This window comes from Panthera tigris, chromosome C2 (assembly GCF_018350195.1).
Source record: "Panthera tigris isolate Pti1 chromosome C2, P.tigris_Pti1_mat1.1, whole genome shotgun sequence".
NCBI lineage: Eukaryota > Metazoa > Chordata > Mammalia > Carnivora > Felidae > Panthera > Panthera tigris.
Window position 1 is genome coordinate 69,163,999 of NC_056668.1, and position 15,756 is coordinate 69,179,754.

Below are 15,756 nucleotides of genomic sequence, written 5' to 3' on the forward strand. Positions count from 1 at the left end.
AGTGGTAACATGCTTATTCATTGGTTCTTCACTGCCCACCACTGAGACCCTCCACACCTGTACCAATCAAACACCCTTACACCATTCACAGTCTAATGGGTCAAGAGACAACTCTGGGGCATCAGATGTGTGCAGGGCCTGGAGGACCCAGAGATAACCCAGGACTTGCCCAGATATTTTAGATAAGCCTGCCAGGTCAGGTGCATGATAAGAAGCTTCATAATAATCTAATGGCAATTTAGAAGTTCCTTTAGAGAGGAAGCCTGGGAAGGCAGGTCTCCAGCAGGTGTCTGGTTTGAACCCAGAATTGCTGTGTTGGGGAAGGCAGCCACCAGGCCTTTCAGGGAAAGCCTCTCCAGGCCAAGAGAGGAGGAGCTCGGTTTTGCAAAAAGAAGGCAGAGAAGTGAGCACAGAAATCCTCCCATGCCTGTGCTTCCAATAAATGATTCCATTTGAGAGAACATGAGGATAGAGAGAGAAACATGCTAGCATTTTTGGCAGGCTCCTATAGAGCATAGCTGCTGGTTGACCTTGCAAACATTGCCCTGATGGTACAGCTGTGGGCTACCTGTTTATGAAAGCATATCCTAGTCTGATTTAGACAACGTGAGTATCACTAAAGCCACACCTAAAAGAGTCTAGGTATTGTCCTTGGATCACCTGGAGAGACTCCTGGGTCTCATCCTAGACTGATTTTCATCATAATATCTGAAAGGTTTCCCCAAATCAGCATTTTAAAATAAGTGTCCTAGGTGATAATGAAAGTCACTAAAGTTTGAGAAGCATTGGCATAAAGCAGCACAAATGCTTTTTTGAGATGGTACAAACTCTCACGAGTGAAAACAGCTCCAGTAACATGTAATGAACAAAAGACTAAATGGTCTAGAACTGAGTACAAGAAATATCCAATCATTCATAAAGTATACATTTATGTCCTGGGCCTGAGGGCTCTGAGAGTCCATGAAACAGTTTACCACGCAGTTTACCACGCACAAAGGGCAAGAAGGTGGCCCAGGGGGTCCAGGTCTCAAGCCCCAGATGGGAAACAAATGGGGCAGAGGGGTAGTGAGCAGTGGCTGTGTTCTCTGTCTAAAGGAAGAGGTGTGGGGGATGGGCAGGGTCACTCACTCTCCTTTCCTCTCTTTAGTGGACTTAAAGGCCTATTTCTCCAAGCTTCACCTTTCTACACTCCCTCCTCCCCATATACAACGTGGCCATATGTGCTGCTGATCATTTAACTTGGGCTAATAAATATTATTTAAAAGGTAAATAACCTAAAGGGAAAAGGAAGGCTACCTGTTTTATTCCAGGGTAAATTGGTTTACTCAAATTGCTCTCCATCGAGCATGCTGAGAGTAAAAGAGGTCTGGGGGCATGTAGGCTTGGGGCAGAGGCAGGCTGGGGAGCCACCTGGGGCTTGGGCAGCCAAAGAGCAGTGTGCAGACCCTGGCTGTTTCCAGAGTTGGGAAGACAGGGCCAGGGATGGGAGTGCACCAAAAGCAACCTCCGATGACTTTGACATTTCCTATAATCATCTCAGAGATCAAATAGGAAGACTGCTTCCCTGCTCCACCCAATCTCTGTGCTAACACCCCACTGAAATTGCCCTGACCAATGGGACCGATGCCTCTTAGTTGCTAAATGGAAAAGTTCTGACCTCAGTTAATGACTTACCTCTTTGCAGCATTTGACACTGCAGTTCCTCCTTGAAATCCTCCCTTCCCTGATTTCTTCCTCTCTTGGTTTTCTCTAACCTCTCTGCATTTTTTCCTCAGGCTCATCTACTTTCTTCTCCCATCTCTGAAACACTGATATTCCCATAAATTCTATCTTTGACTCAGGAAGTTTCTCTTTGTCTTACTCATTTTCACTGGGTGCTTACTCACTTCTGTGCATATCTACTACCATAGTTCATGAATGTATCCATTCAGCAAATATTATTGAATGCCTACTCTGTGCCAGTCACTGTACGATCCCCGAGTCAAAATTTGCAACCTGGATTTCTTTTAATTTCCAGGCCATATATCAAATTCCCTTCAGAATTTCATGTATATAGGAAATTTGTGGATGTATGTTTTAGGCTATGTTTCTTCAGATGGGGATTCAGGTATAAATTATTCATTAAGGGCATTCTCTTCAAGAAAACCTTTAAGGGAGTTGGAGAAGGAGAGTAGGGAAGAGGAAGGGCTAAGCAAGGATGTGGTCTCAGATAAAGTCTAGCCGGAGACCGACTTGGAGAATGAGAAGGCTCTGCAGTGTAAGTCACACTTCAGAGCTACTCCACCTTGTGGTAGAGGGTCTGAGCTTTGGCACCTTTGTAATAGAAAGGCACCCCCCCACACACACCCACCTGGTGTGAGGTTGTCACTGTCCACGTGTCTCTTGGAGAAGTGTCATCTATCAGCAGCAGGGAAGTCTCCAGAGATGGTCTCAAGTGTAAGCTGATAGCTACAGCACTTTTAGAGCTGGAGGCTGGGCACAGTGGTCAATAAAGTGTCCCTGGTGGGATACTCACCGCATCTCTTATAGCAGCTAAGACTTACGTAGTACAGATTATGTGTCTAGCACCATGGTAAGCACTTTATGGGCATTAACAAACTTAACCTTTACGTAGCCCTGTAGTATAGGCTATTAGTATTCCTGTTCATTCATGTTTTGCAGTAAAGGGGCTAAGGCATAGAGGTTAAAAGTAACTTGCCTAAAGTGCCTCAATAAGTGAATGATGGAGCCAGGATTCAGACCAAAGAAGGCTAGTTCTAGATTCCATTGCCTTAAGTGCCACCTCAGTGTATTGAGTCTTAACAAGCACCAGGCACTGTATTAGGCATTGGGGATCCAGCAGTGGAATCAATACAAAACTCCCTGCCCTCACTGAGGTTACTTTCCAGTGAAGGAAGTGGGACAATAAGTAAATAAATAAAATATGTGATCCAGATGGTAATAAGTGCTAAGGAGAAAAATAAGGGCAGGGAAGTAGGCAGTGCCAGGTGAGAGCCATAGCCTTGAATAGGGTGGCCCAAGGGAGACTTAATTTAGGAGGCATTTTAGCAAAGATCCAAAGGAAGAGGGTTCTCTGCTTCTTCTGCCACTCCCTCTGGCTGACCCTGATTTACTCTCCCTCTGCACAGCTTCAGGGCAAGCCTTCCGAATCACCTGATCATGTTCCTTCCCTAAATGACACCCTTCAGTGGTTCTTCATTGCCCTTAGGATAAATCCAGCACTCCTGCCATGGTATGAGATGCATCCTGATTTGAGGTCTGCTTCCACTCCTGTCTCTTCTAAGAAGGCCTACTTCTAACTGTGATGCCCAGGGCAAGAGTACAAATAGAAACCCACATACCCTATGTGTAAATATTGAAAATTAATATAGCAAGCTAACGAACTGTTAAAGAGTCTACCCTCTACTTTGATAAATGCATCTTCATAGCAACTTAGGAGGCCAACTTAACTTTTATATTTGTTGGACTGCTCTGAGTTCCATGCTAGAACTTGACAATCCAGGAAGACTGACCCCCAGCCCATGGTCTGCCTCCCTTCTCTGCCCACCGCCCAGCTCTGTCTTTCTGCATGCGTGTGGACACCTCAGCTCACATATCCATGTTCTAGCCACATTCTTGTGTTTGTACTGCTGGTATTTCTTGTCCTTGGGGGAACTGAACCTAGGAAAGAAGTACATGTGGGCCCAGGGAGTAGGCTAAAGGCCCTTTGGGCAGAGAATTTTAGGGTTTTAGGTGGTAGGAGCTTAGTCTAGAAGGTGGGTGAGGGCAACACGGACTCTATGGGGCAAGTTGCCTTGTTCCCTGGGGGAGAAAATGTGCAAGAGGAGGGTCAGAGCACAGAACAGGGCTCTCTAAAGCACTCAGAGCAGCACCCCCTCATAGCTCTCTGACTCTTACTCATGTGCCAAAACCAAAGTGAATTGCTGGAACTTTTCAATATGCATGCTCTATTGTTTCTGTGATTTTGTGATTTTGCACAGACTACATAATGGAAGGGCATACACTTGGAGTCCTTGTGCTAATTGCCCTCATCTCCAGTGAGCATCCTAATCCAATCCCCCATCACGAACTCTTAACCCCCACCCCCGATCACAGGAACACCACATGTAGCAGCAATACGGTAGGGTGTAGTATGATATAGTGACCTGAGCTTGGGCTTTAAAGTCCTGGTTTTGACCCTCTGTTTAGCCTCTTAGTGGTCATGTGACCTTAGGCAAATTCCATGCCTCTGTTTCATTATTCCTTACATGGAGATAACCATACCAACTTTATAAGTTATTGTGAGCATAAAATGAAAGAATGGGTATCAAGTGCCTAAGCATAGGCTCTGGCATAGAATAAGCATTGGTAAAAAGTTCTTTTCCCTCCCCCAACTATGCTTCTTACTTGAAACGAAACATACAGAGCACCTTAGGAGATAAGACTATTTTCATAGAAAGATGCCAATTAGATTAGCTCTCAGCACTCAGCCCCTGGGCATCTGTCCCCATCTCCTGAGCTAGGGAGAATTTCCTAGAGAATATTAGTGCCTGATTTCTACTTTTAGTTGTCAGGGATTATTAGTTCATAGTGTATAGGCTGCTGCTGCTCACCATATTTACATACTGGGATAGTCACTATTTGTTGTTAGGGATGTGAGCAAAAGGACAGTTACAGCAGTGGAACCTGAGGGGCAGGGAAACAAGGAAGCTGGGCATCTCGAAGGAAAGGCAAGACCCACGGTCAGCTTGCAGTGCCTGACATAGTGGGCATGTAACAAGTGGAAGTCAAGCCAAACGAAGCTAAGAACAGTGAGAGAAGCCAGTAAACTCTAATAGAAAAATAGATAAGAGAACTCTTCAGGTAATCACAGGGAAATACTTATGGAACAATAAGCTATACCTGGTAATCAAAGAAATGTATATTTAAATGTAATGCAGTATTTTTCCTAGAAGATGGGCAAAGATGTAAAAAGTTCAATGGCCAGGAGCACTTGGGTGGCTCGGTTGGTTAAGTGTCTGACTCTTGATTTTGGCTCAGGTTTGTGAGTTTGTGCCCCACAAACTCTAACAGTAGACGCTGTGCACTGACAGTACAGGCTTGGGATTTTCTGTCTCTTTCTCTCTCACTCTGCCCCTCCCCCATTGCGTGTGCATGCGCGCGTGCGCACACTCTCAAAATAAATAAACTTTAAAAAATTAAAACAAGAAATTAAAAAAATTCAGTGGCCAGTGCTAATGAGACAGTAAGGGGGGGGGGGGCGCTACTCTCATGCACTGCTAGTGTGCACGGCAAAGTTGATTTGCCTTTCTGTAAAGAAATAATGAGAATGATTAAGTAAGTTAGAATATAGGTATAAGATGGCCCATGTGTCATTAAATGTGATAGTTTTAAGACATTTTAGATATGAGGAGAAAACCTCTGTTGCAGTGAAAAATAGAACACTATACAGTGTGAAAACCTCATGCACAAAAAAGACTGGAAGGAAATAGACCAGAGTATTGTAACTTCTTATCGTGAGCTTCTCTTATATAGGTCTTTGACTATTTTGACTTTTCTATAAATTAGCAGGTGTTTCTCTTATAATGGGAAAGAAATCCCATACATTAAGAAAAGTCACATTGCTTTCAGACGATAGGGCAGAGAGAATGTTTTCTGGACGACTCTGGCAACTTGTCGACTCAGTACGCGTCAAAGAAGAGGCAACTCCTTTCCTTTGGGATACACGCTTTGGGGAGAAATAAAAGACTCAGGCTTCCTCTCTTGTTGAGTCTAGTCATTTGTAGCAACAACTTGCCTGGGGAGTTTCCTGTCAAACTGGGAAGCCTAAGTGAGCTGCCTTATGCTTGAGACAGTCACAAGGTCACAGGAGCTGTGATCTCTTCACCAGTCTGTGACATTCTCAACACTGGTTGAGATTTAAGATTGAAGCCTAAGAGGGGCTTTGATTCCTTTTGTGGCCTAAATCCTCCAATTGTGGCCTTACCTCCAGGAAGTGATTAATAGGTGGTGTTACTCCTCTGTGGGTCACACAACAGGCACAGTGGTTTAAGCAAGTGCTATCTGGGTAATAGGAAATTAAGCAAAACACCCTAAAGCAATGCTACACCAGTATGTATATAAAAATGTGAATTGGGGCACCAGGGTGGCTTCGTTGGTTAAGTGTCCAACTTCACCTTAGGTCATGATGTCATGGTTTGTGAGTTCGAGCCCTGCATCGGGTTCTGTGCTGACAGCTCAGAGCCTGGAGCCTGCTTTGGATTCTGCATCTCCCTCTCTCTCTGCCCCTCCCCTGCTTGCACTCTGTCTCTCTCTCTCTCAAAAATAAATAAACATTAAAAAATTTTTTTAATGTGAACTAACCAAAATCTATTTTGAGTTATAAAATAGATACATATGTTAAGAAAACCAAGACGGGTGGAAGGAAAGACCCCTAACTACCAAAACATAGAATTGCTTCCAAACTGACATGTTATAACTATTTTTGCTTTCATTTTTTTCTTTGATTTCTTAGGAGTTATACTTAAAGTCCAAGTGCTTAAATAAATTTTGCTACTTAATAAGTTATATAGCAACATCTTGATTCACTTAGCCTAATTACTTTTTGGTGTTCAAGATGGTCACTGTCACTTCATCTGGCCTTGATTTCAAGAGTAGTTTCCCCTCTCTTAACTTCCTGAAACATGTCTTTTTACATCCTGACTGGTGTAATGGAAGGACGTGAGACAACTGGACCACATCCCAACCAGCCCCACCCTTGGCCATCTAAGAGTAATCAGCATGACTTAGCAACATGATTTTTTAGAAGCCAATACACATTTTAAACTACAAGTAATACATTTTTTTAATGTTTATTTTATTTATTTATTTTGAGAGAGAGAGAGAGAGAGAGAGAGACAGACAGACAGACAGAAAGGCATAGAGAGAGGGAGAGAGAGAATCCCAAGCAGGCTCCACACTGTCAGCACAGAGCTCTATGCAGGGCTCAATCTCACAATTGTGTGATCGTGACCTGAGCTGAAATCAAGAGTTGGACACTCAGCCAACTGAGTCACCCAGGTGCCTTTACAAGTAATACATTTTAAATACAGTGGTGGCAAATATATGTTATCAATGCTCTGTGTACCATTGCTAATCCACTGGTCAAATCAGCCTAGAGCCCACTGAAGAAAAAGATGTTTTGGCCCACTTTGAGTTCAGTGGTAAAGCATACCAGTGTCTGTATTGAGGTAGGCACAGGGAAGGTCAGAACTCATACCAAAAGTTTTTCATGTCATGTTTAAGGGCAGTAGGGTCCTTGTCTTTGAAGAGCTTGTATTCAAATGGGGAAATCATGATTCATGCCAGGAGCAAGAAAAGGAGACAAAAATTAAAAGAAAATCAAATACAACTCTGAACGCTTGCACATAAACATCCCAACAAGTACGACTGACTGTAGGGAGGGCTGAGTTACATGCTAAGTGCTGGAAGAAGCCAGAATGCCCTAGGTCAGATAGGGTTAATCTAAAGGTTTTCTGAGGCAGTGCATTTTGAGTTGGGTTAGAAAGCAGCCAGGAAACATGGTGTGAAGCTGGAGGGGTCCAGGTGAAAAGGAAAGCAGCTTTCTGGATGCTTTCTGACTGCGTTCCCCAAAGTCTTAGCCACCCAGAGTGACCGTGCCTGACCTCTGACCTCCCCACAGTGAGGACGTGTGCAAACGTGGCTTCACCGTCATCATCGACATGCGGGGCTCCAAGTGGGACCTCATCAAGCCCCTCCTCAAGACGCTACAGGAAGCCTTTCCAGCTGAGATCCATGTGGCCCTCATCATCAAACCCGACAACTTCTGGCAGAAACAGAAGACCAACTTTGGCAGCTCCAAATTCATCTTTGAGGTGAGCCAGACCTCTCTCTTAGCACCCCCTTTCCCTTCCCTTCTGCTACCCACACATTTCTCACTTCTGCTTCTCCACTTACCCTACAATATGCAGGATGGCAGGGGCTGATATTTCAGGATTCGTCGGCTACTGTGGCCTTACCAGTAAGTCTTGGAAGGAATAAGAGGCTCAAGAGATTGTCCCGGGCTGTCAGCCAGTCTGTTGAAACTGCTGACCCCGGCTGATTTGTGGCTCCTGACCCATGGGCTGCATGCTCTCCCACTCGCCCTTTCTGAGGCAGGCTGTGGTCATTAACGTGTGGATTTATGTCAGCCTTTCCCCTTGACTCTCTGTCTTCTGCCTGGGGCTGCCCTGGGGTCTTCCCCCTGCTCACTCCACATCACTGAGTCCCCCTCTCTGTGTCTACCCCTCTCAGACAAGCATGGTGTCCGTGGAGGGCCTCACGAAACTGGTGGACCCCTCCCAGCTGACCGAGGAGTTTGATGGCTCCCTGGACTACAACCACGAAGAGTGGATCGAGCTGCGGCTCTCCCTGGAGGAGTTCTTCAACAGTGCTGTGCACCTGCTCTCACGCCTCGAGGACCTACAGGAGATGCTGGCCCGGAAGGAGTTCCCCGTGGACGTGGAAGGCTCACGGCGCCTCATCGACGAGCACACGCAGCTCAAGAAGAAGGTGCTGAAGGCCCCTGTGGAAGAGCTGGACCGGGAGGGGCAGCGGCTGCTGCAGTGTATCCGCTGCAGTGATGGCTTCTCAGGGCGCAACTGCATCCCGGGTAGCGCCGACTTCCAGAGCCTGGTGCCCAAGATCACCAGCCTCCTGGACAAGCTGCACTCCACCCGGCAGCACCTGCACCAGATGTGGCATGTGCGCAAGCTCAAGTTGGACCAGTGCTTCCAGCTACGGCTTTTTGAGCAGGATGCCGAGAAGGTAGGAGGGGAGCCGGCCAGACTGAAGTGGGCTTGTGTGTGTTGGGAGTTGCTGCTTAGCTTTTTAGGGGAACTTACAGAGGCTGCTGGTCCAACTTCCTGATTAATAATACTTTTGTGGAAAGCTTTAAAAATGTGCCTACTGGTTTGGGATGATTTATTTGGTCATTGATCACTGACTTTTTAAAAAAAGTGTTTATTTATTTTTGAGAGAGAGAGCGCGCGCGCGAGTGAGCAGGGGAGGGGCAGAGAGAGAGGGAGAGAGAGAATCCCAAGCAGGCTCTGCACTGTCAGCACAGAGTCCGATGCGGGGCTCGAAGTCACAAATCATGAGATCATGACCTGAGCAGAAACCAAGAGTCAGACACTTAACTGACTGAGCCACCCAGGCCCTGATCGTTGACTCTTTAAATCTCCCTTTATGTAGTGTTTATTATATGCCAGATACTGTTGTAAGCACCATGTGTAAATTAACTTATTTTAATCATCTCAAGAGTTGTAAGGGGTAGGTATATGACGGTTATCCCATTTTATAGATGAAGAAACTGGGAAGGCAAATAACTTGGCCAGACTGAGAAGTGTGATGTGATTGTGAAGTCCACACTTTTGCACTGTTGGATGCTGCCCCTCTCAGGACATGCAGTGAGTGGTTCAAGCCAGCTAAGCCACAAGAATAGCAATACTGTTACCAGTCGCAATAACACGACTTAGTGATTATTGTCCTGCAGTGTCCTTTACCGTTGACAAAGCACTTTCAGAAACAGAGTCTTATTTAATCTGTGCAGCCCTTTGATCCTTTGAGGTGGGTGGTGGTGTTTCTGCTGATATACAGGGAAACGGGTGCTCTTTGATCCTGGGGCTATAATGGCAGACTTGACGTATGAATCCAGCTTTCTTCTGTTTGAAGTACAAGGTTCTTCCTTCCATACCACTGCTTTCTGGAGGATTTTCCTCAGCTGCTGTGTACTTTCTCAAGCAAGACCCCACTTTTCCAGCAGTGAATTTTCAAAGCTTTCCCCTTATCAGGGGACATGTGAGAAAGTGAAAAAGAAAAATATCATATAGTGCTTCTTTGCCAGGGATACAGAAGTATCTTCTCTAGATTCTCTCCAAGCTAAAGAAGAGAGTTTACTATTATATGCACTTTAAGAAGAGTGAAATAGGTTTTCCTCCTATCAGTGTTCTGGGGATAACTTCTATTCAAATGCATAATACCACTCTTAGGCATACCGTGACATTGTGGTAACCTGTGAGTTTTATAGACAGCATCTGATGCAATGGTTTTGTGTCTTTTAAGATCCTATATTGAAAATGTCCTTATGTGTTTGTAAGTAATGAAATCGGGATATAAAACTATATATAATTATGATCCCAATTTATGTGAGAGTGCCAACATAGGTATAAATGGACAAAATTCATCACAGTGCTAATAGTTTTGATTTCAAGGGTTTATGGTTATGGTTGATTTAATTTCTGTATAAATATTCTTTTTTTATATAATTTTTTTCATTTTTATTTATTTTGGACAGAGATAGAGGGAGAGAGACACAGAGTGTGAGCAGGGGAGGGGCAGAGAGAGAAGGAGACACAGAACCTGAAGCAGGCTCCAGGCTCTGGCCTGTCAGCACAGAGCCCGACACAGGGCTTGAACCCATGAGCTGTGAGATCATGACCTGAACCAAAGTCAGATGCTCAGCTGGCTGAGCCACCCAGGCGCCCCTCTCTGTATAATTATTCTGTGTTTTCTAATCTTTTATAGTTCATAATCAGATGAAAACCAATATGTGTAATTTTTAAAGATTACATAGCCCCTTTCTACAAAAGGAATTTTGAATCTCATTTAAGCCAGTTTTTGGAAGAGATATGTAGGAGAGTTTCTTGCACAACCTTAGGAGCTGTGAGGTCTCCCTAGCCTTCCTGAGGGCTCCTTGCCTAGTGGCCCAGTGCCTGGTTCCAGCCCTGGCCTACTCCCCTCTAGGAAGGGGTAGTAGACTACAGAGTCTACTTGGACTACAGAATCACTGTCACTGCTCACCAAATGATGAGAGACACCAGGTCGGAAGCCAGATGCTCTGTGAAGCCAGAGGCAGGTACTTTGGCTCCTGTAACCAATAGTGGAAAGATCTGGACATCTCCTTTTTACTTGCAGTCTCTTCTGCTCTGGGGCAAGGAATCTGCTTTACAGCCTGGCCTGGGTGCCTGTTTCAGTGAGCCAGGGTCATAAGGGGAGGCCGAGGACTCAGGTCTGCCCAGAAGTGTTTTGTTTTAGGCACTTCCCTGCACCCATGAAGCTCAAGGATATGGGAAGCCTGCATAGGGCACAGATAGCGCCTGTGTCACAAACAGAACACACAAAACAAAATACCTTAACCTCAGAAGTCCCCAGGTAGGGAAGGCTGACCTTCTAGAGTCAGCCAAGCACCAGTCAGCCAGGCAGGAATTTTGGCCACACATGTATCTTCTCAATTCATTCTTGATTCTTTCTCTAACCCAGAGTGTGATTTTCTCAAGATCACACTCTTGGTTAGACAGAGCTAGTATTTGTTCTGTCTCCAAAGCCCAACCTAACTTTTAACCCAATAGCCTGCTATCTCTAACTCCCAGGACCTGCCTCTTGCTACCACTGAACACTGCCTGTTAGCCCCTAAGCCATCTGGCCCATGCCCTGATGATTCTGGGGACGACCTCAAATCCCACCTTCAAAGGCACACTCAACAGCAGGTGCTCTTAACCTTTCTGTGCTATGGACCTCTTTGTTCTGGGGAAGCCTATGGACCCTTCTCAGAGTAACATTTGTAAATGTACAAAATAATATATATGTACATGTACACACACATATATGTGTATATACACACACATATATACATACATATCATACATATATATATGTATATGTATGTATTACACACACACACACACACACATATGGCCTTGAAAAATAATTATTGAAGTACAGTTATTACATTTTTTTAAAATAGCCATAACTTGAATACTTCTTTAGGAACATTGTTAAATAACAAGTTCTATTTGAAGTCTTCTACCTACCATAATTTTGAAGAAGTGATGAGCATAAGTGACATTTCAGGGCAAAACCTGATGTGATCTGAGTGTGTGTTTCTGTTGATGTCAGAGGCACAAGTATTGCTAACATTAATGTAGTTTGCTGCCTGCATTCATAACGGAAAGGAATGCTATATTTCAGTTACATGTTAGTGACAATAAGGGCATATTTTTTTCCTGTCCAAGTACACAAGCCCTGAGTTCTCTGCAGAGACTCTTAAGTTTAGGATCCATGTTCTGTGGTGTATTCATACCATAGAAAGAAGTATGTGTGTGTGGCATGTGTGTGGTGTGCTTGGTGTGTGTAGAGGGGGAGGGGAGAGAATATAAAAAATGAAACACGGAGTGAAAGGAATGATGGGAAGAGGGCAGCTCAGGAATATTTTGATATTGAGTCAGTGGTGAAAATGTTGCTCAGGCTTGACCCAGCTGCCACAGAAAATGTGCTCAGTGTGGGGCAGGAGAGAAAACAGCCCTTTTAAGTTGCTTCAAGATTAATTTAAAATATCTGTGCAGAGTCAAGTGCTCAGCCCTCGACTTATTTGGTGTTTTTGAAAGGGGATGAAGAGGGTGGTGGTTTGGGGTAAGGGTTGTCTGCGTGGATCCACATCTAAACAAGGGTGGGAGGAAATAGTTACTGCATGAGCCATGTCCTAGCCTCCCTTCTGGTGGGAGTCTTGTCGGAGGCCTGTAATTCCAGATCTGGGAAACTCTTAGCAAATCGAGGAGTCTGGTGATCACCCAGCTCCTACTTTTGTAAAGAGGTGAGTGCTGGGTCTGTCACCTCTGGCTCTGTGGGGTGACAGCTGTTTCCTAGGGCTTGAATAATACGTGGTACTCCCCATTTACCAGCTGGTCTTGGGGAGTGAAGCCATTTCTCATCACTTTCCTCTGACCCCTGAAATGATCCTTCCTCATCTTGGGGGTGGTGAGGAGGGAGCCATTTTCTCTGCCAATTAAACACTTAGGGAGGAAGGACTCTGTTCCACGATAACTCGTAAAGTAGGCCACTATTCATTTAATGAACTTCTGTGAGCAGTTGTCATGATCCCCAAACAAGGCACTTGGATAAAGATGAGTAGGCTAGAATTTCTGTCCTGGAACAGCAAGCTGTCACAAACTGCTATTTATTATTACTTATGTCTGCTGTGTGCACCCCATACCCTAGGCACAACCTCCATGATTGGGGGTTTTTAGAGAAGAGGGAATATTGCAGCTCAGAAATGTTAGGAAAACCTTAATGAGCAATTTGTGGGAGGGCTGGGCAATTCAGAGGTGATACAAGTAGTGCACAATGCGTCTTGTTGGAAGATGAGCAGCACTGCCTTGGTCCTGTGCTCTCTAGCCTGTAACTAATGGGCCTGTCCTCCACTGTGCTCACAGAACACAGGCGGGCTGTCCTCATTAGCCAGGTGCAGATTACGACTCTCTTCGCAGACCTGTCTCACAGCTGATTGCCCCCACAGCTGCAGTGGACCTTGTATGATGGAGGTGTCTGCCCTGCAGTCATATCCCATTACCAGAGAGAAGGGAGGGCTCTTCCCCAGTAGGGGGCAGTTTGTGGTATTAATGTCATTAAGTAGCCTCATTCCATGTCCTCTTGCTCCTCAGTGGAGGATCCTTCCTAGCTGCTCCCCTCCCTTTCCTGGGTGCCTAGGGCACATCTTAGAACGGCAGAACTGGAAAAGACCTTGAGATCAGAAAGTCTACCTCCCACACTGTCATGATGACAGCCATTGTGACCTCATGATGCCCACCAATGTACTGATGCCAGTGACATATATCAGAAACTACTGGAGGTGGGGCTCCTGGATGGCTCAGTTGGTTAGGAGTCTGACTTCGGCTCAGGTCATGATCTCATGGCTCATGGGTTTGAACCCTGGAGCCTGCTTCAGATTCTGTGTCTCCCTCTCTCTCTGCCCCTCCCCCACTTGTACTCTGTCTCTCTTTCTCTCTCAAAAATGAATACAACCTTAAAAAAAAAAGATAAGAAAATACTGGAGCTGCTGTACCATCCAACTTTCCAGTCTGCGGAAGGCCCACAATCTTCCAGTCTTTGCAGGAAACAAGAGCCTCAAAGGGCTCCAGTGTATAAGGGACTTAACTGATAGAGAAATCTTCATCTATTCCTCTTCTGAATAAAAACTGATGTCTACCCAGGAGGCCCATGCTCTAGTCTTGCCCAAAGCCATTCTAGAAAGGAGTATATTCCCACTACCTTGTGGGAGAATTCCCAAAAGAGGGAGGACTAAGCCACTCTGCAGGGCTTCCAGTACTGGAATTATGCTTATTATTGGTTTATGCAGCATAGTGTGTTTGTTTCATGGGTGAACCAATGCTTGGGACATGCTCAAGACCACAGTTGGAGTGGTATTTAGGTGCCCACCTCCTCTGTAACCCAGGCATCTGCTCAGACGAGACCTTTGCATTTGCTTTGATGAGACTGGCCTCAGTGGTCACCTGAGCCTACCCTCATGATGCTGCCTATGGGAAAGCTCCCTTTGCAGAACCTAATTCTAAATACCTTCCTGCATCTTCATCCTTGCATGGTGGAATTCTGTTTACATGCAAGGGTGCCATCTGGCCTGAAATGGAGCTGTGTGAGTGGGAATTCAGATTGGTTCTGAGGTGCCACTTTGTCAGTTGGGAGACCTTACACACGTCTTTAATCTCTGACCACCAGTTATGCTCCCAACAAAACAAAGATGAAGAATTCGGGCTAACTCAGTTTCTTTTAACTTTTCTGCTTCTACACCACACTATTCTCATTACTAATACTCTCTCTTTGTGAAAGTGCCTTTCAACGGGAGAAGTGTGGTGGTGAGGCACGTGTGTGGCTGTCGTAGTGGTGGCATTGTGGTAGAGAACAGGTTTGTAAGGGAACATATCAGAATCTCCAAAGTAGTTTGATAAAGACCCCCACCCACCTCAGTCAATAGTGCCTGTCATTCCTCTTCCTTTCAGACTTGCCCTACTAATGGTATCTAAGCCTCTTTATAGCTCAGCAATTCTGTAAACATTTTTGCCTTTTTGTTATTCATTCTTCCCTATATATCTACAGTAGGCTCTTCTCTCTTCAGAGTTATCACCTTGGCTGGTGATGGAAAATAAGTCTTTCTCAGCAACTAAAACCATCATCTGTCGAGTTCTGTTCTTGCTTTAAAAAAAAAAGGGGGGGGGCCTGAGCTGCCTGGGCCTGTTATGAAAATCGAGTGGGGTGATGTGTGGAGGTGCCTGGCACCAGATTTCCCTTCCTTCTTCTTGTGATGGTTCAGTCATGGCTTCCTCTTCAATCACTGGGTGCCTGCCAAGACCACACAGAGTGTCATCCAAGCTATCTTCCCAATGGACTTGCTCCAGATAATTTTTGGTAATCCCTAAATGAAACAAAATTGAGGATTGAGTTGTGAGAGAAATTGGCAATTAGGATGTAGGTTCATAGGGGTCCCCAGAGGTCACTAGGTTGTGTGGTGCCCTGGCCCGAGGCACAAAGAGGAGCACCTAGGTCAAATGGGGGTCATATGTGATGGGTCCAGGTTTGGGAAGTTGCCACAGGAAAGGTCTCTTGGAAAACAGTCTGTCCCTGAAGCAGCCACAGAGGAAAGTGATTCTCCCAGGGGGATGGGATTGCCCCCTCCCCATGTACGTTATGTATCTGAGATACTTGTCACCTTCTGCTTTGCATTATAGCTAAAAGTGTATTTGTCTTATTCTCCTGCAAACTTGGGGCCAGAAACACTTCCTACAGTCCATCCAAGAAACACATCTACATATTTTGATCTTCTTGGAGATCGGTGCAAAAAAAAATAATGTTACTTTCATGTTACTATGAGAAAATATTTATGGGGCCCGCTGGGGGAAGGACATCCCAGCAGGCATCAGGGCACTGTGCTAAGGGTTACGTGCTTATTGT

The 15,756-nt window shown here is 45.3% G+C and overlaps 1 protein-coding gene across 5 annotated transcripts in view; it reads left to right on the forward strand.

Annotated features, from left to right (window-relative positions):
• The window catches only part of KALRN (kalirin RhoGEF kinase), a 520,685-nt gene that overhangs the window by 77,138 nt on the left and 427,791 nt on the right, over nucleotides 1-15,756 (forward strand). For all 5 annotated transcript variants that reach the window (XM_042998400.1, XM_042998401.1, XM_042998403.1 and 2 more), the window contains 2 exons: nucleotides 7,661-7,853; nucleotides 8,272-8,784. In XM_042998400.1, the coding sequence (XP_042854334.1) occupies nucleotides 7,661-7,853; nucleotides 8,272-8,784 (706 nt within the window). The remainder of the gene's footprint in view (nucleotides 1-7,660; nucleotides 7,854-8,271; nucleotides 8,785-15,756) is intronic.